Here is a 22,503-nt window from a genome sequence, read left to right as displayed (position 1 = left end):
TTACATGTACGAAAATCAGCAGCGAGTCACCGTGGCTGTGTCCTTGTTGTGCCAAAGCACTGGGGGACAATTGCGACGTGTCTTCCTTTAGAAAGACAACCCCAATTGCCTGAGTCAGCAGGATAGATACACGGAGAGACAATTAATATTCCAATTAATCGCCAAAAGTAGCTTCTCTCCGAGAGGCTAGCAAGGTAAAGTGTTTTGGTTTTCCCTCATCAATGGGGAGAAAAAAGCACCTCCAGAGAGCGATTCCCAGTCCCGGGTGGGTCTGTCCCCAGGAGTGACCAGCCCAGACGTGGTCTCTGCGCTTTGAGACACCTCCGGTGCCACGAAGCCACCTCCTCCTCCTCCTCCGCACCTTTGTGCGGGATTTCCCTGATGGAAGAGGCAGGACGGCGAGAGCGTGTTAGTGCAGAGCACCCTGGAGATCCTCGGAGGAAAGGTCTGCTCTGGCTTCTTGCTGAGGGTTGTTTTCAAGGCCGGGTCCTCCGGTACCTCTCTGTGGCAGGATTTCACCTGTTTCTCCACTTTTGCTATTGTAACAGTCACAAGCCGTTGCAAATAAATAGCTCCGGATCTTGGCAATGCTGTGAGAAATAGCCCCATATATTTTACAGTTCCTTAAAAGCGAAAATAATAACTAAATCCTTATTCAAATTCCCATTTCCATAAGCCGGAGCTCTTTGGATCACTCATTTCTTTAGCATAGGGTATTTTTTCCTCCCTCTTCCAGTCAGACGGGATTTCTGTTTGTGCAGACACGAATGTCACCCCGTCTTTATGTGTCACCCACCGTGGGTGAGCCCAGGCTGCCTGGGAAGAGCTCCTCACGTGATGCTTACGAAAAATACACCAGAGTTGAAAATATTACTAAGAAAACAGCAGATCTGCAATGCACAGCGAGTTTGTTCGACTTAAATGGCGAGATTATCCACTGCACGTGGTTCTGCTTGAACCCTGGAACATTTTGAAGCAAGGCGGCGGTGCGATGCCCGCGTCGCACCGCGGACCTGCCCCAAGAAGTGCCAGAAACATCTGAAATGACCATGAGCATGACCATGAGCCAGCACTGGGCCCTTGTGGCCAGGAAGGCCAATGGGACCTGCTGGGGACTAGAAGGGGGTGGTCAGTAGGTCAGAGAGGTTCTCCTGCCCCTCTGCTCTGCCCTGGGGAGACCTCATCTGGAATATCGTGTCCAGTTCTGGGCCCCTCAGGTCCAGCAGGACAGGGAACTGCTGGAGAGAGTCCAGCACAGGGCAACAAAGATGCTGAAGGGAGTGGAGCATCTCCCGTGTGAGGAAAGGCTGAGGAGCTGGGGCTCTGAGCTGGAGAAGAGGAGACTGAGGGCTGAGCTCATTCATGGGGATCAATATGGAAAGGGGGAGTGTCAGGAGGATGGAGCCAGGCTCTTCTGGGTGACAACCAACAGTAAGACAAGGGGTAATGGGTTCAAGCTGGAACACAAGAGGTTCCACTTAAATTTGAGAAGAAACTCCTCAGTGAGGGTGGCAGAGCCTGGCCCAGGCTGCCCAGGGAGGCTGTGGAGTCTCCTTCTCTGCAGACATTCCAACCCGCCTGGGCACCTTCCTGTGTAACCTCAGCTGGGTGTTCCTGCTCCGGCGGGGGATTGGGCTGGATGAGCTGGCGAGGTCCCTTCCGATCCCTGACATTCTGGGATTCTGTGAAATATCTCTGCTTGCTTCAGCCCAGATCATCGCAGAGGAAGAACCACCGTGATCCAAGCACAGGACCGGATTCCAGGAACATCTGAGCACTAAATACAGCGGCCGTGCTCGCTCAGCGGCTTCGGGTCCAGCAGACGACATCCCACTTTGGGACGAGGCTCCGGCAGAAATCACATCACCCTAAGGGGAGGTGAGAAATTCAATCCCCAGCACCACATCAGGGACGCTTCCTGGGAATCCCCGCATCCCCGTCTTTTCGCTGGTTCACGTCTCTTTGAAGCGCTTGAGAGAACAATGAAATTATCACGGGAAAAAAATAGAACATTAATATATGTATTTTGGAACCATGGGCCAAACTTTTCCTCTGTCTGAACACCGTCTCTTCCAGCAAGCCTCACTAATGTTTCCAAAAGCTTCTGAACGCAAAAAGCAGCACGCAAGTGTAAAATATTCAAGCTTTTGTTCATTTGCTTGTTTTATAAAGACACCAAAGAACTATTAGGTGTGTTGGGGAAATGCTGCTCCTGGCAGAGGAACAGAGAGGACACACCTGTACAAACCAGTAAGCCCAGCGATACCTCTTGCTATAGGATTTCATTAAAAAAAGGTCTCCTGGTTGCACGCACGAGGCAGACAATCCTCTGAAGGGGTTCAGCTCCGTGATGGGACCGTGGTCACGGTGCCTCGCTGCTCATGGTGCTTTTTTCCCCCATTTTTGCAAGTTCTATGCAAATTCTCCTCCAGAAAGGGCGATGCTCTAATTACAGAGACCACGGAGATCTCCTTCATTTGCTTCTGCTTTCACACTGGTCTTTTAAAACTTTTAAATTGCCAACCGTTAAATTAGCTGTATTAATAAAATATATTCTGTCTCATGCACACATTTTAAATTAATAATCACAATCCTGTTGCAAATACACGCTGGAGAACAGAACCAGATCAGCATGCCAAGCGCCAGCACACCTATTTGCCTCGTATTTGATGGGCTGTTTTGGGGACGCCGTGCTCCTTTCTGAACTGAAAGCTGAATTACAGCTCCGTCTCATGAGTTTGTCCCATGCTGATGGTTTTTTCAGCGCTGCCGGTTGTGGGTAACACCGTGTTTGTGTGTTTTTAGCCTCATGTGTTGCTTTGCTGGGGTGCGATGGCAAGAAGCAAAGCCCTTGTTCTGCGGCAATAGAAGATACCCAGCGTTATGGGAGTTATTGCAAACATCTGCGTTGCTGTTACGCGTTGTTTTGGACCACTGCTGTGTAGTTCTGTTTTCCTTTATGTATTGGTTAAGATGGCGAATATCAACGCAACAAATCCTTGGAATGATAAAGAACGGCAAAAGGTTATGTGTATAGCGGGGGCACGTTATAAATGCCATCTGGCAGCGCACGCGTGTATTTCCCTCCTGAGAAACGGATAGAAATTTGGAATTGATTAAAAACTGAAATAAGTGGGAATATTGCAGCTCTGAGGAAGGGCCGTGAAGCGAGTTGGGTGACCTGAGCGATGAGCAGAGGGGACCTGAGGCTCTTTGTCACTTGTCAAAGCGGAGACGTCCGGCAGGAGACAGTTCGCGGTGCCTTGTGCTGTGGGCGCGATTGATGCTCCCTGGCCCTCCAGCCCCATCCCAGCTCCCGCGGCTGCTGGATTCTGATGTTTTTATTCCCAGAAGTTGTCCCCTTGCAGCTGGCAGGATGATCCAAGAGCCGCAGGCTCCTGCTTCACACATCTGCAAAGTCTGAGCTCTGCCGGGCATCAAAACTCCCCACATTGATGCAGCTGGAGGTTTTGCCTTTTGTTGAGCATAATTATGTAGGATTTAGTCTCCGGCTTCAACAGTAAAGATCAGACTCTTGCCAAGCCTGTTTAAGACAAAGTTTCTTCGGGTATAGTAATAAAATCTACTGTTTGCACATTCTTAATGATGATTTTAATCTGATGTGGTCTTCAAGGAATTTTGCTGAGCCCACTTAGTGTCCATAGGGCTAGGAAGATTTTTCCCACTAGCAGTCAACAAAAGACTCAAACATCTAAATTTCTTACTGTCCTCTCTGCTTTTGTAAAGTAATATGTCAATGATTTATGAACCAGGAAAAAAATTTAAAAAAAATCTGGGCTAGTTTGTCCTGAGGCCCAAGTCTGCAAAGGGAGCTTGCTCTTGAAAGTCTCTCTTTGGAATATGATTGTGTCAGAATGCTCAGGCTGTCCAGCTCAGTAATGTGTATTTGTATATATAAAACAATTGTGGTAGTTCACAGCTTTTCTGTATATTGCTGCTTGTTTCCTGAAAATAGCCTTTTTTTTTTTTTTCAAGGGACCGCTTGAAACATCTAAAGCAGAAAAAGCCCAGAGGTGCTTTTGGTATTGTGGGAATAACCCTGATGAGTCTTGGAATTTCATCATTGGACAAGCTTCTTTGACAAAAGCAGCACAACTTTCAAGTGTCGAAAACTAAAATGACTTTCAAAATATGAACAACCAGCCCAATAATAGGAAAAACGCCAGATCACGCTCGCCGCTCTGGTGTGGTGCAAGGCCAGCAGAGACGCCCAGCGTCTAGCGGTTTGCTTTATGCAATTTTTAGAAGAATGATGAATTTCCAACTCAGTTCTAGGTCACTTGGAAAAGGCAGGAACACGGCTAGTATTGATTCACGGCGCCTCTTAGGCACCTCTTCCTTTGGCAAGTTTCCCCAGCAGATCAAATGAAGGAGGGGAATTCCTGAGAAATCCGGGCTGCCCTGTCCCTTGCCATAGGGGAAAAAACAATGCACTGGATTGTTTTTACATACTGAAAATTGTCATTGCATGTGAACGGCTGGATACGAGGTATTATTTTGCTGTAAACTGAAAGAAAAAGCGTGAAAAGGCAGCAGGAAAGGACAGCCCGGCCCAAAGCGACCTCACACCATGTTCCAAGCCGAACTTTGCCTCCTGGTTGCAGCAGGATTCTCTGATGCCTGAACCCTACCAGATATAAATATGGGATTTTCTTCTTCCCTCACAAAACAAGGTTTGTGTTCATTGAAGCTGCCGTGTATTAGATGTTCCTAAAGGCGTCATGCTTTTAAAAAAATCACATTCGTATAGTGGCGAGGTGACCGCGCAGGCTCAGCTGGGAGGATACGTGGGCATGGACAGTAGCAACCCTGCAGGGACTTCAGTGAGAAATAAAGCTTTAGTGAGAGATAGAATCATAGAATATAGCTTTAAAAATCACAGAATAAAGCTTTAAAAAGCTGAGAGGTAAGGATGGCAGTGGGGGCTGCAGGTCACGCTGCCTGTGGAGCTTTGTCATCCCACCCGTGACGCTCATCTTCTCCATCCCAGGGCTGGCGCGTCTGTTCTCTGGGGAGTCACCTGCGTTTGGAGAGGGCAGGTCCCCGAGCGCCGGCAGCCCACGGTGGCTCTCTCGGCTCTTGCAGGTAGTTGCCAGTGCTTAATTAGAGTTCCCGGCTTAATTAGGGTGCTCGGTCCCTCGCGACACCTGTCCCGAGTGGCCGGGGCGGGGCCGGCGCAGAGCGGCGGCGGGGCCGGCAGGGGGCGCCCGCGGGCCGCGCAGCCGGGGCGGGGCGGGCGGAGGCTGGAGCGCGGCCACCGGCGGGACGGCGGTTCGAGACCCGCCTGGGGCGAGCGGCCCCGCTGCCCGGAGCACCCCCGCCTCCCCGGGGCAGCGGCACCGGCGGCTGTACCGGGTCTTGGCGGGGGGACAGCGGGCACCTTCCCCCCCGCAGCTGCTCCGGGTTGAGGCGGTAAGAGCCTGGCTCAGGTTGCCCAGAGAGGTGGTGGATGCCCCATCCCTGGAGACATCCCAGGCTGGGCTGGACGGGGCTCTGAGCAACCTGAGCTGGTGCAGATGTCCCTGCTCATGGCAGGGGGGGCACTAGATGAACTTTGAAGGTCCCTTCAACCCAAACTGTTCTGTGATTCTATGACTGATGGGTGTTCAGCACCGGCGGCCTCTATTTTGCTGCTTCTCAAGTCCCGCCAGGTGCGAGCCCGGGGCCCGTCCTGCAGCGGGGGGTGTGATGGGGTGGAGGGGGCTGAGGCAGCGCATGTAGGAGTGATTTGCCCAACGCCAGCTGTGTGTTGGCCCCTGACTCATGAAATTGGGCATGTTTTTGGTCTCCATCACTGCCCATGGCTTCAGGGCAGGGCTCCAAGCACCTGGAGAAATCAGGTAGACATCTCCTGGACCTCTGCTGGGTTCATTTGTGCAAGCTGCAGGCTCTGATGCTATAGGAAGACACAGGGTATGGAGACTGGGGAGTCATGGAAGCTGACCCCCAAGCTTCCCTTTCCCCCTGTTCTGCAGCACAGCGCTGCTGCCCCATGGCAGAGCCCTCCTGCTCCAGCAGGACAGCCCCCGGCAGGTTGAGTTCTGGTGACACAGCAGAGCTGGAAGAGCCCAGACCTACGGCACCAGTGCCAGAACCGTCAGCCAGCTGCTTCCCAGTAAAGACACCCACTGCCCAGCAGAAACCAGTCCTTGTGGATGTCAGCGCATCTTCAAAGCTGTAGCATCATCTGTCCTGGGGACCGACGTGTCCAGGAGCAGCGTGTTTTCTCCAGGATGCTCTGGGCAGATTTCTGGCCACCGTTCTCTCTGGGAACCTTGTCCCTGGCTGGATGTGTGTGTGTTTTGTGGTGGGGAGACCCCCCGAGCCCCGGGAGGGGGTTCCTGCCCCAACCAGTGTGAGCTTGACCTGGAAACCATCACCTCACGCGTGAGATTCCATTGCAACATCGCTGGTGTGCAGCACTCAGCCTCAGCTTTTAACGTCCTTGCAGGATGAGTTTCACAACCCCTACGTTAGTTTGTGTTTCAGCTGTTGCTGTAGATACTGTAGCTCCTGTCTGTGCATGTTTTCTTGTTTTTCTCGTCTTTCTACCGTCTCACAGACGTAAAAAACTGAGGGAGCACGTAAGTTCAGGGTTTCCAAAGGAAACTGTGGTCTGAGACATGCAAAGAAATGTCAGTGGTAGGGAGTTATACTTGTGGTTACTAACAAACTGTTTATTTGTTTTGCTAAGTAGAAGCAGGTGTTACAGAAGAGTCGGTATTTGGGGAGAGAGAGGCAGAAGGGTTGTGCTGCTCACAGGGGTTGAGAACCTTCTGGCCAGTGTTAACTGTGTTGTTTTTAAGTACAAAAAGCAGAATGCAGTGGAGGGAGAATGGTTTTGCTTTAGTCCTTTGACATTAAGATGAAAATCTTTCAACTTTCTTATTTCTTTTTAATTTACTGCGTTACATCTTGAAGACCTTACTATCAAGGAATGGATGAAGATGATAGCAAAACAGTGGCAGGAACCCAAAAGTGTTCACCAAAACCCCCAGAAGGGTTCAAGGAGAGCTGCAAGGGCTTATTAAAATGCTTTGATGTGCTGCAGGACTATAGCATGTAAGCAGAGTGTATAGTATATGCAGAAAAGCTCATATATTTAGAGGGTTACTTTCTGTCATTTACTATGGACTATTTTAAAATTTACTGTCTGACAAGAAACTACCAGTGCACTAAAAATTCTTCACTGAAAAGCTCATGTTTGTATCATCTCTTGGCTGACACCGGTTGCTAATGTGATGCTACAGTATTTGGTCTCCACTGATGCCACGTGTGTCCAGGAATGTTTGTGTTCATCGCTCTCCAACACTTGTGCTCTGAGCGGGGTCTGGGGTGTGCTCAGCTGCAGGCGACTCTTTAATCCTTTGTATTTTATCAGACTCTAACATTAAAATTGCAGGAGTGGGAGTCCTTGTGTAGAAGTAAAAGGGTATTTGCGGGTGAACAGCTGGGTGTTGGGGTATGTGGGAAGGGACAGTCTGTGGGCAGATGTGCTGTCCCCAAGAGTCACAGCACCAGGGTCTGTCCATACTGGGCTGCAAGGAGAGGAGCACAGGTCTGCTTGCATCTCAGAGCTTGCGTGGAGATCAACAGAAGACGCTTTGAACCTTAATCCCAGTTATTTACATAGTTTCTCCCTCTTTCTTTCTTTTTTTTTTTTTTTTTAAATCAGGTTCACAGGTTTAATTGGTGCTTTATGCGAGAGGTTTAATTTCCTGTGTCAGGATGTTATTTTTATTAGTAATTACTGTGACCAGGATTTGGTTAGGCTTCTGTTTTCCTTGACATCACCCAGGTGATGTTTCCTCTTCTGTGCTGCTAAATTGACTCTGTGGTACCAGCGCCCCGGATCAGGCTGACAGGGCAGAGTTCCCACTGGGTACAATTTTCAGGATTAATTTTTACTCTCTGCTTCACAAGTCTGCTTTCGTTCTCCCTTCCTGATCTTACACACTGTGAGCAATTAAATCCTCTAAAGTGTGTGAATTATCTGCTATTAAAAGTACGCACCAGAGTGCATCTGTATATATTTTTTTAATTACTCTCTTGGAATAGAATCACTTATATATTCTGATATTTATTGCTGTTGTTTCCTTGCTTATTAAAATGGAATTTGACAGAAATATATAGTTTATGTCCAGTTATCACTTTATGCACGCTTAACTGACCAGTTTGGCCCTGAAGATGCTTTTGCCAAGGAGAAATCCAACACGCAGCTCAGGCCGCAAGATCAGTGTTTAGTCCTTGAAGACAAACAGGTTGAAATTCCTGTCTCATTCAAAGCTGTGCAGAAGAGATTGAATAAAAATACCTGAGATGTGCAGATGCCAGTGTAGATCTGGGCAGGGTAGGGGCTCTCTCCATGAAAACATTTTACAAACTAAAGCTTGATTGCGGTTTTGTATTTAGATATTTGGGTGATCTGTGTGCAGCAGGGCTTGCTCTGCCTGCTGGTAGGAGCAGGTTTCCACTTTCTCTTTGCCGAGTGCTCTTGATTGCGATATTGGAAAAAGCTGTGAAGGGCTCTGACCCCTCACTGGTGGCAGCAGGAGGAGAACAGCCAGCAAAAGGGAGAAGAAACAGAAAAAAAATTGCCTTTATGTCTGCAGACTCCTTTCAAGGTATGGTTTATTTACTGTAGTTTTCTTCTGGGGGAATCTCCTGAGTTACCGAAGAAGAAGTCTTGCAAGGCCGGGGGGTTTCTGTGCAGGTGAGGGGGGACACGAGTGGCGCTGAAGGTGCAGTCTGGGGTTTTCAAGCGAGAGCGGAGACAAAACTTCTCTGTGGATTATGTGCAGCCCGTGTTTGAGCGGAAAAGGGCCGTGTCTTGGGGAATGTCTGCGTGTCTGTCGTGCAAGGGCTCGCTGGAGGTTGGGCAGCGGGTTCCTCCGGCGGTACCGAGCGGATGGGGGCGGGATGGGGGCCGGAGTGCCCGGTGTCCTCTGCCTGGTGGGACCGGTCGCCAGGAGCCCGTCCCGGCGGCCCCCGCTAGCGCCCGGGGTGCCCCACAGCAGGTGTGGGTCCGGGCTGCGGGTGCCTGGTGCTGATAAGCTGTTGTTGCTGCAGCCCGGGGTGTGTGCGGGAGGAAGATACTGGCGCATGGGGGGTTTGGTGGCTGTTATTTGGTACGGCGAGGGCGAACTCGGGGCTGGGGCTGCAGCAGGAGGAGGGCAAGGGAGTGATTTTGCGGCGGGCAGGGAGCCCTGTGGTGCGTGGGAAGGAATTGGCTTTTCTGGGGGTTCAGCCCCAAGCAGGGCACAGGCTATTGCTCCGCGTGTGTTTTCCAATTTCAAGTTTCCCGGTTGCACGTTGCAATATTTGGCAAAGGCTCTTTTGTCCCCCACGGAGGCGCATCCTATCCTGCATCCTGACCCTGCTGCAGTTGGCTTCTGGTTTTGAGAGGTGGAGGACACCTTGTCCTGCTCTTCTCTCCTCTCCGTGCAAACCAGAACCTGCTTTCCCACCTGGTACAGGTTCTCTAGGAGAACGCAACGCGGGAACGTCGAGGTGTAGTAACTGCCGCGCCAGCTGCTGCCCGAGGGTGCTGCACCTTGAGTAGCAGTGGCCACATGCGTCAAGGTGTCCTCAAGTCACCGGTGTGGTGCCAAGGACAGGACACGCAGCCGTGGTCACCCCTGGCAGAGAGAAGCGGGGATGTGGGTCTGCCAGGGGAAGGATTTGGGTAACTTTGGCCAAGCGCTGTGCCTGGCAGCACATAAAAAGCTTCAGCGGCAGGTTTGTACAAATGGCAGCATCAGAATCACAGAATCATTTTGGTTAGAAGAGACCCTTAAAATCACCGAGTCCAACCATAACCTAAATCTGCCACTAAACCATGTCCGTAAGAGCCTCATCTGCATGTTTTTAAACATGTGGAGACTAAAGTGAGTTAGCGGAGGGGCAGGATGGCAGGTCCCAGCGTTGCAGGAGCTCAGGGTGATGCTCGGTGTCCCGTTTGCTGTCACCCGACTCGGTCTCGCTGCTGCGCAGGCTCTTCGGGGCTGGTTTGGGCCGTTCCTCTGCCAGGCTGACTGCGGCAAGCAGCCGGCAGCGGATAAAGTAGAAAAAGACGTTCACAACATTAATGAAAGCTTTGACAAAAAGGAAGCGAGGGAAACTATTGTCTCCTCGGCCTTATTCACATAATGTCTGCGTGTAATAAGTCTTCTGGTTATGCTTGTGGCTTCTGTGACAAAGCAGTGATTTAGGGGTCTGTCTTTACAGAGGCAGAGCTGCTCACACGGGCCAAAGTGCTGGCGAGTAATATTTTACCACAAATTGTTGTAACTGGAGCTTGACAACTGCAGGAGGAAGGAGGGTGGGGGTTGGCATTTGATTTATTACCCGACTTACTGCAATTTGCAAGAGCGAGCTTTATGCTGGCGCGGCCACGAATTTGCAAATCCTGCAAGTAAAAGTCTGCGTGAGCGAAACCGGGGAGGGGAAAACTCTTGTATTTCTCCGCGAGGATCCGCAGAGGTGCCGGCACCAGCGGGATGCACGAACGCACCGCGGCCGCAAACCGGCTCCTCCAGCCGCCGGCATCGCGGGATGCCCGGGAGCCTTTCCCGCGCATCCCGGTGGGGACCACGGGTCCTGTCTTTTGGTGGGGACACCACGAACAAAATAATTCCTCTGGGCAGCGGCGCTTTCTCTCTCAGCCTTCGAACAAAGCCAGAAGTTAAAGGGATGTTTTCCTAAACCCGACCTGTGAAGCATCTTTAAGAGGAGCTTGAGGGAGGAAGGCTGCTGCTGGGGCTTGCATCACCCTGAAAATTCAGGTCATGTTTACTACGGGCAGCTGGAAAATGATGATCTCAGATGCTAACAAGTAACATCTGAAGGGAAGCATTAAAACATTTGAGCTGTTTTGTAAGCACCTACTTTACTTTTTTTCCAAAACCAGTCTAGCTATTTTTAAAGATTCATTTCTCTCCTTAAGTGCCTGATGTCGGCTTATCTAAAATAAGTGAAAAAGAACAAGAGGTTGCCCTTCCTTTTAGTTTCAAATGGAAAAATGATTTTGTCGTTTCTTTTTTTCTTTTTTTTTTTTTTTTTTTAAAAAAGACCCCAAGCCAACAAACAAACCCACTGTACAGCTTCCTTTCTGCTTCAGAAGGATAGCTATGTACGGTCTGAGGGCTTTTTGTCCTTCTGCAAGCTGACCTTGTGTAATTTCCTTTATTTACATTTGGCTGGCACTGGCCTCATTGACTGCAAGAGTTTATACAACCACTTTTGAGATGAATACCGAGGCTCACAAAAGTGAGTCCTGCCCCGTGTTGTCCTCTTATTTACTGGTAAAAGCAGACATACGATGCTACCAAATAAAAATAAGTATTCTTAGCCTATTTTGTTCTGGCCGTAATGCCTTCATACCAGCATAGCAGAGGTTGTGGGCAATTAATTTAAACCGAAGGGAAAAATTACTCAAAATTGTTTCTGTGCAGGGAGGCATCTGATAGCGTTACAGTATTATATGCTTTTATTTATGTGGACAGTGTGCAGCCTTTGTAATGCTTTTTTGCCTTTTTTTGGTTGTTGTTGGTTGGTTGGTTGGTTGTTTTTGAGGAAGCTGTTGCAAATAATGTTTGCTCACTGCTGTAATTGAGCCAGAGTCAAATTTAGAGACAGATTAGCTTCCTGGGACTTTGGTATTTGCGTTAAGTCTGTGCCGCTTGCATACGTGATCACCTCTGTTCTGGGACTTTTGCAGCCAGAATGAAAACAAATTGTACCTAGTAAGTATCAGTCGTGTGATGATTCCTTCAACAAGTAGCTCAGAGGAAAATCTAATACATGCATTATTGATATTTGGAGTTAAGCAGCACGGCAGCTTGTAGGGTTTGGTGGTGCTGGGAGTTATGGGCAAAGCGGGGAAGGGCGGATCTCAGCTGCTGTAAAAAAAAATAAGGTTTGAGGGAGAGAAAATTGCCCCTTTAGCACAACTATCCTGCTATTTAGTAGCTTGATTTCTGAGCTGCCTCGCCTGGCACGGAGAAAGTATTCTGCAATTCAAAGAGATGATAAAATAATTACATGATTGCATGCTTCTTGAAGGCACGGGGATAATGTTCTTAAGTGCCACCAATTCAGTCCCCGCTCAGAAGAAAAGGCTCCTCCTAATCAGGGCTCCCCGGGTGAGGGTTTACAAGAGCACCCTTGAGGTCAGCGCTAATCCACCAGCTCCCAAGCAACCCCCGTAAAGGAATGTGGAGTTGCCCAATTTGCAGGGTAAACACGCTCCTTAGGGCTGGGGAAGCGGCGTGTGGCTGCGAGAGCCCGTGGGACGAGGGACCGGAGAGGATGGAGAAAAGGGAGAGGAGGAAACTTTCTTCATTTTCTTTATTTAAAAAACAAAAAAAAAAAAAAGAAAAAAAAAAAGGAAAAAAATTATTGCAAAACTCAGTGTTTTAGAGTATTTCCAGAGTCCACTAGGTACGGTACAAACACATCGGTACATCCCGCTTCGAGCGCATTAAAGCCGGCTCCTGGGTCTGCTGCCCGCACACACACATTCTCACTCGCTCCCCTGCTCGTGCCGTGACACAGACAGGGACAGAAACGTACTGTGAGGTCAGTGACAAATGGATCATTTCATCTGTATTGGAAATTGTTGTACAAAAAAAAAAAATTAAATTACAGTAGAACCTCGCAAATCTGCAGAACAGGGAGCTTCCACACACACGCAAAACCTGGATGCCTTATTCCACTTCCAAGCAGAGTTGTAATAGCAAAGTGCTGTAGTGAGGTCTCGTATCACAAAGACTTCCATAATCTTACAATTATAGGCTACAGAACATTTACCAAAACGCTTGAAGTATCATAAATTAACAATAAATTAAAAAAAAAAAAAAAAAAAGCACATCTGAACGCGACATCGTTCTTTTGTTCGTGTACTCGCTGGTTCACAAAACTCGAGTTCTGGGTCGGGGATGTTCCAGTCCTGGGGGCAACACCGCGAGGTTCTGCTGGCCGGGTAAAGTGCTGAGGCAGAGAAAGGACGCGAGACCGCGGGTCCCGGGCAGTGAGGATGAATTGCTCTAGCCACTTGCTTGCAAGAGTGCCTGTTTTTCTCTTTTTTTTTTTTTTTGACATCTAAGACAGAAAAAAAAAAATCAAGCACCTTCCCCCCCAAAAAAGAGGCTTTTTTTTTTTTAAAAAAAAAAAAAAAAAACACAAACAGATTGTCCCACATTTCTATGGCTGGTAAAATACAGACAGGTCAGCGTAGCAGTTAATGCGTGATGCCACTTCCACTTAAATACACAGAAATGTTGGTCTGGGGGTTTTTTTTCGCCCCCAAACCAAACCAGACTTATTTTTATTTGTCCCCCTGAGTTGCCGAGAGGCGTTAAGATGCACAGAGGTGGATAAGCAGCAAGCTTGTGTCACCGGGAGTGGGAATCTCTCCCATTAAGACTAAATGAACAGCTAATAAGTTGGGGTTTGTTGTTCCCTTCACACCTTCCATGTGCACAGGCTCTGCTTTGTTTCTCACTGAAGTCAGCAGCAAAAAAATAAAACCCCAAACAACAAAACTGACTTGGGGAGAGCCAGGGAAGGGGGTACAGCCCCGGACCACCACACTTGGGGATGGGTACCGGGGTCCCACATCCACCGGGGATGCGGCAGAGATTTCCTTGTGCACCTGTAAGCGAAGGTTTCGGGTCCATTAAGACACGCTGGGCTGGGTACGGCAGCAGAGCCGGGTCCATGGACACCAGCTGAGGCCTTTTGGAAAGAGATGCTGGATCTGTGGTTTATTATTATTTTTTTTTCCTTATTAAATAACAACTGGGTTATCTAAGACCTACCTATTAAAACCAGCTACACTAGGCTGTAAGTTTCCCAACAATTTCACAAGCTAGCAATACAAGATGGGTATTGAAGAGATTGATGGAAAGGCAGCCTTCTGTTGCGCAAAAGATGATTTTTCCTCTCCAGTTACTTAAGCTAACCTCCTTTAACAATCTTAGAATAAATTAATAAATACTAGTTAAATTAGAAACAGTACATCAGATCTGGCTATCAATAGAAAACAGTTCTCAGGATACCAATCGGGAGAAGAAAAATGATCTTATGAAATATGTGCAGTAATAACTGGCCATAAAGACATACAGAGCCCTCTGATTTCCCAGCATTTGTGACGTTCAAGTGAATTAGAAGAACCTTAGCACTGGTTTAAGTCGGCTGTCTAGCTTAGTCTCCTCCTCAGGTCTAAAACACGAGTCTTCCAGAAGAAGAGTCAGTTGGCGACCGGTGGGGTACGAAATGCTCGTCTCCAGTTTGTACCATCGGTGTGTTGACTGTGGCGGAGGGTGGGTGAGGACAGTCAGCGGCTGAGCTGCTTCTGCTGTTTGCATTTTTTTCTGGGGTCTTTACCTACGGTTGTTATTGGGAAAGCAGGAGTGTGCATCTCATCTGCATGCTGGACACAAGTTATTCTCATGTGGCTATCCGTATTTTCTATGGAGCTTTCCATTGTTGGTTAAAAAAGTTCTTTCTAATGATTAAAAAAAAAAAAAAAAAAATGTTGGTGGCAACTGTTCGCGTTTAAAATTTCACATTCCCTTCAGAATGTAGTTTTAAAACGTGGAGCAGAGCTGACGTTCTCCCCAGTCTTACGCCGAGTACATCAGATGGAGAAGGAGCAGGGCTGGTTTTTTTTATGCCGCGCTGTCACAGCCTTTTCCTGAATTTTCTGCCTTCCCGATATCCATTTCAATAAAGTCCTCTGGCAAGTCGGGTACGACCTCGGCCGCGCTTTCCTGCCGGCGGCACAGCCCGGCCTTGCACGGCCTCACCAGGGACAGGAACACGGCGCCCAGGACCATGCCGGCAGCACACGAGTAAAAGGCTGAGCTGTAGTTTTGTGTCGTATCCACTAAGACACCTGCAGAAAACACATTCACAGCAGTTAGCATCAACTGACTATTCCCTCATCCTTGCCCGTCCATCCCTCCTACGGGATTTTTTAATCCGGGTACCACCGCATCATTACATTTGCAATCAAAAGGCACTTAATGACAAACAGATGCTGCCTTAAAAAAGTAAAACCACTGTGTTGAGGGGTTCATAGTGTCATCTTCAGGCAAACCAGGGACCCTCTGGGCGCTGCAGTGATGCCAAGCCCCACATACATCGGGCATCTCTTTATTATGTTAGAGGCTTCACCTTTCTGCAGCGTGTGGTAGAAAGGCACGCACAGTGAAAGCGATCTGTTCCTACAGTTTGCTAGAGCCTGAAGCGGTGCCAGGTTTAGGTTTCCAACAGGAGCAGGGCAGCACTGCAGCGTTTTCCTTCACTCGGGGTTCCTCAGTGGAATCTGCCTCATCGGTGGGACGCTGCAGAGCTGCATTGCAGCACAATTCTGGCTCCCGGAGCCTCCTAACACCAGTTCCAGGGCTTTTCGGATAGTACTATCATCAGCACTGCCAGAGCACTTTCTAGACAGAGATCAGCACCGATAACCGTCTAATGTACCAAAAAAACCCACCCAAACCCAAAGATGAAAGTTTTAGAGTTACCTGCAAGGGGTGGTCCAGCCAACCCAGCTAAGCTTTGAATAAAGACGTAGACTCCAGCTGCAGAAGACATCTTTGCGATGCCCACCACATCGTCTTCTGCCAGGAGGGGAATATGCGTGCCCGCTACCGTTCCCAGCATGAACCCAAAAAATACGCTACATGTCATCAAGCCCCAGAATTCCGAGGCGAAAGGGAAGGCAAACAACGCTACGGAGAGCAGAACGACGCAGATGAGTTCAATGTAGATCTTGCGGATGGGCTTTTTGTTGAGAACCCAGCCAGCTGAAATTCTTCCAAAGACCTCGGCGATGGCCATGGCCGACAGGATGTACGCGGAGTGGTCTTTGCCAATGCCAAGGCTGAGGCTCAGGGGAATGATGTAAAGGGAGGGGGCGAAGAAGCCCAGGGTAGCGAACAGGCCAAAGAATGCATAACAGATAAAGCTATAGTCTCTCATCACAGAAAAGTCCAGTAGTTTGGTTTTTGGTTCTGGAGGGGTGCTGTTATTTTCAACAAGTACCTGTACGTTTTCCTTTGGTTCTTCACTTTTGGGCTCTGCTTTGGTGCTTCCAGGCACATTGCTGGGTGAGGTAGTTATTTCTACTCCTGAGTCTATGGACTCTATTGAGGTGCGTGTTTGCTCGTTTTCAAGCATGTACTTTGTCTCCGCGGGCTCCTCCGGAGGCTGCGCTTTCACTTCTTCTTGCTCTTTGATGACGATGGGTCGCAGCAGCGCTCCGCAGACGACGATGCTCAGCTGTAGCAACCCAACAGACAGGAGGCTGTACCTCCAGCCAATCTGCTCCTTCAGAGCAGTGATTGCTGAGGGAAAGAGGGCAGAAGAAGAAGAAAGTGTAACTAGAAAAGCCTGTGGTTACACCAAGGAGCTATTTGAATGTACAGCTAGGGGAGCGACGGAAGCTTCATCACTGGAGGGTCCCAAGGACCTCGCAGGGGCTGAGCATGGGTCCCTCTGCCCAGGGCCACCCAGGGCCTGGCACCAACCCTCCTCCCACCAGCTGCTGCAGACAAGACCTAGAAGTTGCACTTAACACGTGGCTAGCGGAGCCATCCTCTAGGTAGCCACTTGTGAGGTCCCGCGAGCCCAGGATGTGCGATGAAAAGGGGCGTTTTATTTTTAGTGAACGAGAGCAAACTCAACATTTCGAGTTTCCTCTCAGCTGACCCCACCCTGAAACCAGCTACCAGAGGAAGTTTGAGCTCGGCTCTAAGGTGCATGTTAATTACAAGCCTTCATTTGCAAAGCTGCTTTGCTGTGGGTATGAGCTGAAGACAAGCGTGCACAGGCCACCTGAACCGCAGGGGACACGCGGTGACGGGGACGTGCTGCCTGGGGACAGGTCCCCAAAACCCTGCAGCAGTTTGGTAGCACATGCGAAGCATGAGCCCGCTAACCTTTAGGAGCAGATATGTGTACTGCAAGTGTTTTAAATAGCTGAAGTTTCTCAGTCTTATTTTTAGCCTGCTGGATCTATATAGGGAGCCTGGCGGGCTGCGTATCGGGCAGGCACGTCCTGCTCTGGCAGGCGATGCTGGGGAGCGCTTGGCCATTGTTAGACCCAGCTCTAGGATTACTTGTAACCCTGCCTGCGTGACATGAGGTACACCCCGGTATTGATGGCCTTTGGCTCCCGTTTGCTTGGGAAAAGGATGGGAGCAGCATTGTGATTTAGGCAGGTGCACATAAACTCGTACTGTACCTGGTGCAAAGGAGAAAACGGCAAAACATTCCCCTGTAGATGCCACTGCTGTGACCAGCGAACGTCTTTTGTCAAAATACTGTGATAAAATGGTGACAGTCGGGAGGAAAGAGAGGCAGTATCCAAGGCCTGTGAATAAATGCCAAAAATTGCCATAACAACAAGTAAGGGAGGGGGAAACACCGATGCGAGAACACGTTAAGTCAGCTTTCCCAGTGGCGAGATTACAGTATCATTTCGGCCAACTCAGCAAGTCATCCTGGAAAAAAAATCATTGGGGAAACCAGAATGTTATTTTTTTTTAATTGGAGGGGAAAAAAACAAACAAAAAAACCCCCCCAAAATAAAACAAGAGACCCAACCTCCCAAACCTACTAGGTAATTCCTTCTGTTCCCAAACAGCCAGTGGGGTCCGCTTTGAGGACCTCATCTGCTTAAAGAGTTCGAGCCCGTAGCAATTGCTCTCCTAAGCAAGGCAAGCACCTGGCCATGGATGCGAGCAGGACACCCAGGCCGGATTGGAGAGGGGGAAAAGTATCAGGGGAAAAAAAAAAAAAAAAGATAGAGGGAGAGGTAAGAGGATTTGACCCCATGAACAGCTTTCCCAGCGATCCCAGTCAACCAGAAGCGACCGGTCCGGCTGCGCTAGCGCAGTGCTCTGCAGGACCCAGTCCCGAGGTGGTCCCCAGGATGACACGGGGCAGAAAGCCAAGCGTCCAGCCCAGGCCACCACCTCTGCTGGGATGGTGACAGCAGCTCAGAAGGGGCAGCAGCGTTTCCCAAGCACTCCCCGTGTCGTGGGCAGTAAAACCCCCCCTGGCCAGAAGCTGCAGGAGCCAGCAAAGCATTGGGCAGGTACAGGAACAGGATGACTCACCAGAGATGACACCGATGGTGATGTACATGTCCACAACAGTGCGGGCGAAGGAGGCGATGACCATGCCGGTGCTGATCAGCACCCCTCCGGCCATCACCACCAAGCGGTGACCGAAGCGATTGCTCAGGACCGTCGACAGAGGAGCTGGGTGGGTGGGAGAGGAAGAGAGACATGGTCAACACCTAGGGCAGCACCTTCACCAGGTACCATCTCCTCCAGAGGTGCTCCCCGCCTCCCTGCCCAGGTCCCCAGGACACGCCACCTCCCCGGCAGCTGGCGTCACACAGCAGAGCATCGCCCCAGAGCCATCCTCGGAGCACTGCACAGTATTTAGGGTGTGCTAAAAAAAAAAAAAATCGTCAGAAGAGACCAAGACGGGTGTGTGACAGCCTGGGACAAACCTGCAGCAGCATCCACAGGCACCAGTGGATTTCAGTGAGGCTCAAGTTACTTCTAATCCTTCTCACTACAGATTTAGGCTTCAAAACTCTTGTTTTCACCCTTTGCTGACGAGAGCTGAACAGCCAGGCAGGGTCAGCACCACAGACCACGTCCCGGTACCGCACAGCAGCACACGAGGTGGGGCTCAAAGGGGCTTTTGGGCTGAGACAGACGTTTCTTGTTATTTCACGAGCACGCAGCTTCCAGGCTTTATGGCTGTTATTTATCATGGAGCCATTAGGGACATAAAAGTCAGAGGTACCAGGTCCCCGTATGCTGAGTCAGCAGCACGACTGCCCCTTGCTCTCGCGCCGAACGCCTGTTGCCCTTACCTGTGAAGGTCTGTACAAACACACAGATGGATATTATCCAGGATATCCTGCTGTTGGTTTCGTCAAAGCTTTCCATCAGGTCATTAAAGAAGACACCAAACGATTTTATAATGCCGTACGTTAGAGCTTCGACGAAGAAGAAAGCAAAAGCAACTGTCCAACCCCATCCTCCATCAGGCACTTTAGTATAAACATTTGGAGCGGTGCACGGCATTTTTACAACTTTGACCGTCATTTTTTTTTTTTGATCTGGAAAAGAGGGGAGAGTGAGACAGGCATCAGTTTAAGATGAATTTTCCCGAAAGAGGCCTAGCAGCTGTAATATCCCAATGCAGCACTAGCCGGTCCCTGTGCTGCCAGGGGATTAAATGCAGGAGTTTGGCTGAAGTTTCTGCCTCGGTCACCCCACTGGGCTCGTTTCTGCCGGTGCCCTGTGAGCCAGGACCAGAAACTCTCTGCTCAGCACCCGGGCGAGCTGTTCCCATCAGCAAAACCCAGCGCCTGGGAGCTGTCATCTGCATTTCGGTGCGTGGGGGTGGATGGATGCAGTTCGTGAAAGATCCACCGCGGGACCCAGCTCACGGAGCTGCAGGAGCTCCCCAGGAACACCCGTCCTCCCCGCCGCACCCTCCTGCCTGCCCTGGGCTGGCCGGTGCCATCTCGGTGCCACCCGTTTGCTGTGGGGTGGGTGTACGATACAACCCACCGTCGCACCCCATGGCGTCCTAAACCCACCGAGCAGACGCTGGCACTCCGGGTGCTGGTACCTCCTCGGGAACCGGCCCGCTCCCCAAAATGGCTGCTCCAGGGCTGCCTGCAATGCTGTACCTGGTAACAAGAGGGGGGGACGTCCCCTGCTGCCACCAGCTCCCCGTGCTGTCCCCTGCAGCCCTCGGGGGTCACTGCCACCCCCCAAGGCACGAGGAGGCTGCAGCCCTACGGGCTGCCGGGGTGGGGATCACCCCGTAATGCACCGGGGGGTCCCTCCAGCCCTGCTGCTGTCACCGGGGGGCTGTGGATGCACAGGGCCAGTTTTTGTCCTGCCCGGGGCTCCGAGCACCGCCACACCTGGCGGCGGGGGGGCCAGGGCCGGGCCGGGCGCCGGCTGCAGCGGCCGCCCCGGGAGGGGACCCCGCGCTGGCCGCGTCCCCACGCCCGCCGTGTCCCGGGCACAGCGTGAACCTGCGGCTCTGGCGGGCGGCGTTTCCTCCCTCCCCAGCAGCCACCAGGCATTTCCCTCCTCCATTTTCTACTCCAGATCACCGGCGCGACTTTCTCGGCAGAGGAAGCCCGAGCGGCTCCGGCAACGCTTTCCCCATCCCACGGGGGAACTTTCTCACGGAGATTCGATCGCTCCGTGACCAGGCGAGTGCGTGCGCGCTCCCGGGGCCACCGGCACCCACCGGGGACCCGGCGGCGGCCCCACGGGAGCCTGGCTGGGGTGGGGGATGCAGGGACCCACCCGAGGGGTCCCCCGAGCGCGGCGGGGGGTGTCTCAGCACCCCGCTGACCCCTCTGCGGTGCAGCACGGTGGCTCGGGGCTGGTGCGCGGCTCCCGTGGGGGCTTTTCTGCCGAGGGATGGAGCGAGGCGTGGGCTCCAGCATCCCTCCGGTGCTGCCGGCACCCGGGCTCGGCTGTAGCCCGGAGCGGGCGGGGGGCAGGACCCACCACCGGGTGCCCAGGCGGGAGTTGAGCCTCTGCCTGAAGTTTGTGGGAAGTGCCTGGATACCCCCCCGGGAGAGGCAGCGGGGCTGCAATGAATTCCTGTGTCACTGCACAAGGCATGGTGGGGAGATTAGATTAGAAGGAAGCACGCTATTTAGAAGCAGGAAAAAAAAAAAAAAAAGACAAACCTCAAACTACAAACCTTGGCGGACATTATGTACATTTAAAAATTAAAAGGAATTATGATGCGGGGGGGAGGGGGGAATAAAACGCCAGAGCTCAAGGGCCCGGCGTGCCCCCCCCGCTTCCCTGCATCACTTTCCGAACATTTCAGACCTGATTTCTGCATTGCCACCGCCGCACCGGCTCCTCGGCCGGCGCCGGGGCCGCCAGCTAAAAATAAAGGGATGCGGAAAAGGCGAGGGGAAGCAAAAATGGAGGAGAAAAATAATAATAATAATAATAATAAATTTTTTAAAAGCAAACAAAGCCACCTCCCTTCCCTCCCCCGGAGTCCCCGGGCGGGAGCCCACTCACCGGGCGGCGCTGGGTGCTGCGGCGGGCTAGGGGCTGCGCATGGCCGGGGCAGGGCAGGCGGCGACCCTCGGTGGCGGGGACCGAGGGTGGGGAGGGGACGGGGCGGGGGGTGAGAGGAGGTGTCCCCGCCGGCCGCTGCTGCTCCCGCTGCCCGCGGCGGCGGCTGCTCTGCGCTCGCTCCCAGCCCTTATATACCGGCTGGAGCCGGTCTCCGCCGGCGGCTCCGCAGCGCCATGTGCGCGCCGGGCCCGGCTCGCCCCAGCGGCGGCACCGCGTGTGCGGCGGAGGGGGCGGCGCTGGCGGCGGGGGGAGCGCGGTTCCCCCCCACTCCGCTTCCCCCGGGCCGGCCCCGCTCCCAGCCCCCTTCCCCCGCCCCGGGCCGGCACCTGCCGGAGCGGGCTGGGCTCCCCCCCGGCCGGGGCTGGAGCGGCGCCGGGCACAGCAGGTCCCCGCCGGTTCGGCCGAGCCGGAGCCGCGGCCGCGCTGCGGGGAGGGCGCCGCTTCCCCGGGGGGCGCTGGGTGGGGGAGCGGGGAGAGAACTGCGGGGGCAAAAACTCGGCCGGTGCAAAGGGCAGATGGGGATGGGGGGAAGCCCCCGGCGCTCCCCTCGGTGAGCGGGTTTGGGTCCCCCCCGGCGCTTCCCCCTCCCCATGGCGGGGGCTCTCGGAGCGCGCTCCGGTTTGGTGCCGAAGTTTTGAAGCCCTTTGTTTGCAGAAAAGGCCTCGATCTCTTCATGGGAAAAGGATGAGATGGTGCAAGTTGGGGTGCGAGCAAAGGGTTCCCCGGCACACATTAGGCCCTTTGGGCAGCGGGGCCGGGATCGGCCGCCTGCATCCCTCCGAGCCCCGCCGCAGCGGGATGCGGCGCCGGGAGCATCCTCGGTTGGGACACACAGCGGAGCAGGAGCCGCCGTCCCGTTTGTAATGTGAGGCACTGGGAACGAGACGGGAGCAGCTGGGACGGGGCCGAGCACACGCAGAAACTCTGCGCATCGTTACTGAGGATGCTCCCATCCTTTCTGTGCTCCAGCGCTGTGGGCAGTGCACATTGCATTTTTAGGGGAAAACTTCTCCTTCATGTAGGGAACTTCAAAAGTAGCGATTTGTGAGTCAAACTGGAAGCAGGCGAGACCAACTCACCATTTATATGAGAGAGGGAGGAAGGGAGTGGGAGGAGAGCACAGGGTCCTTTCCCCAGTCATAAGTGCCCGGCAAAGGGTGTTGCAGCTGAAGTGATGAGCGCTTTAGGGTTTCCCCTAAATTTCCCTGAAATCAGTAAAGAAGAGGGAAAAGCTGGCAGCGCTGCGTTTCCCGGCTCACTGTGCCACTGACACCACGATGGCTGCATCCCGGTGCTGACCTCGGTGCGCTGGGCA

At 52.0% G+C, this 22,503-nt stretch overlaps 2 protein-coding genes across 3 annotated transcripts in view; one reads left to right on the top strand and one right to left on the bottom strand.

Moving 5' to 3' along the window:
- Nucleotides 1-12,454: 12,454 nt before the first annotated feature.
- SLC16A6 (solute carrier family 16 member 6) lies at nt 12,455-21,198 on the bottom strand. 2 transcript variants are annotated; one of them, XR_010607252.1, is made up of 7 exons: nt 21,129-21,198; nt 18,926-19,174; nt 18,153-18,296; nt 17,276-17,404; nt 15,555-16,376; nt 14,197-14,920; nt 12,455-13,122 (listed from the first exon to the last, which is right to left on the bottom strand). XR_010607252.1 is itself a non-coding variant. In XM_065648191.1 (6 exons), the coding sequence occupies exons 2-6, from the start codon at nt 19,158-19,160 to the stop codon at nt 14,694-14,696; spliced, it is 1,557 nt and encodes a 518-aa protein (XP_065504263.1). In that variant the 5' UTR covers nt 19,161-19,174; nt 21,129-21,198; the 3' UTR covers nt 12,455-14,693. The 2 variants fall into 2 exon arrangements, 1 of the variants encoding a protein (XP_065504263.1); XM_065648191.1 differs by having other exon boundaries at nt 12,455-14,920.
- Nucleotides 20,186-22,503, top strand: part of ARSG (arylsulfatase G) — a 25,825-nt gene continuing 23,507 nt past the window's right edge. The window contains exon 1 of the mRNA XM_065648190.1: nt 20,186-20,290. The gene's annotated coding sequence lies outside the window, so the exon portion shown is untranslated. The remainder of the gene's footprint in view (nt 20,291-22,503) is intronic.

Source organism: Caloenas nicobarica, chromosome 18, assembly GCF_036013445.1.
Source record: "Caloenas nicobarica isolate bCalNic1 chromosome 18, bCalNic1.hap1, whole genome shotgun sequence".
Taxonomy (NCBI): domain Eukaryota; kingdom Metazoa; phylum Chordata; class Aves; order Columbiformes; family Columbidae; genus Caloenas; species Caloenas nicobarica.
Note: the sequence above shows the minus strand (reverse complement) of the source record. Positions and strands in the feature narration are given on the sequence as shown.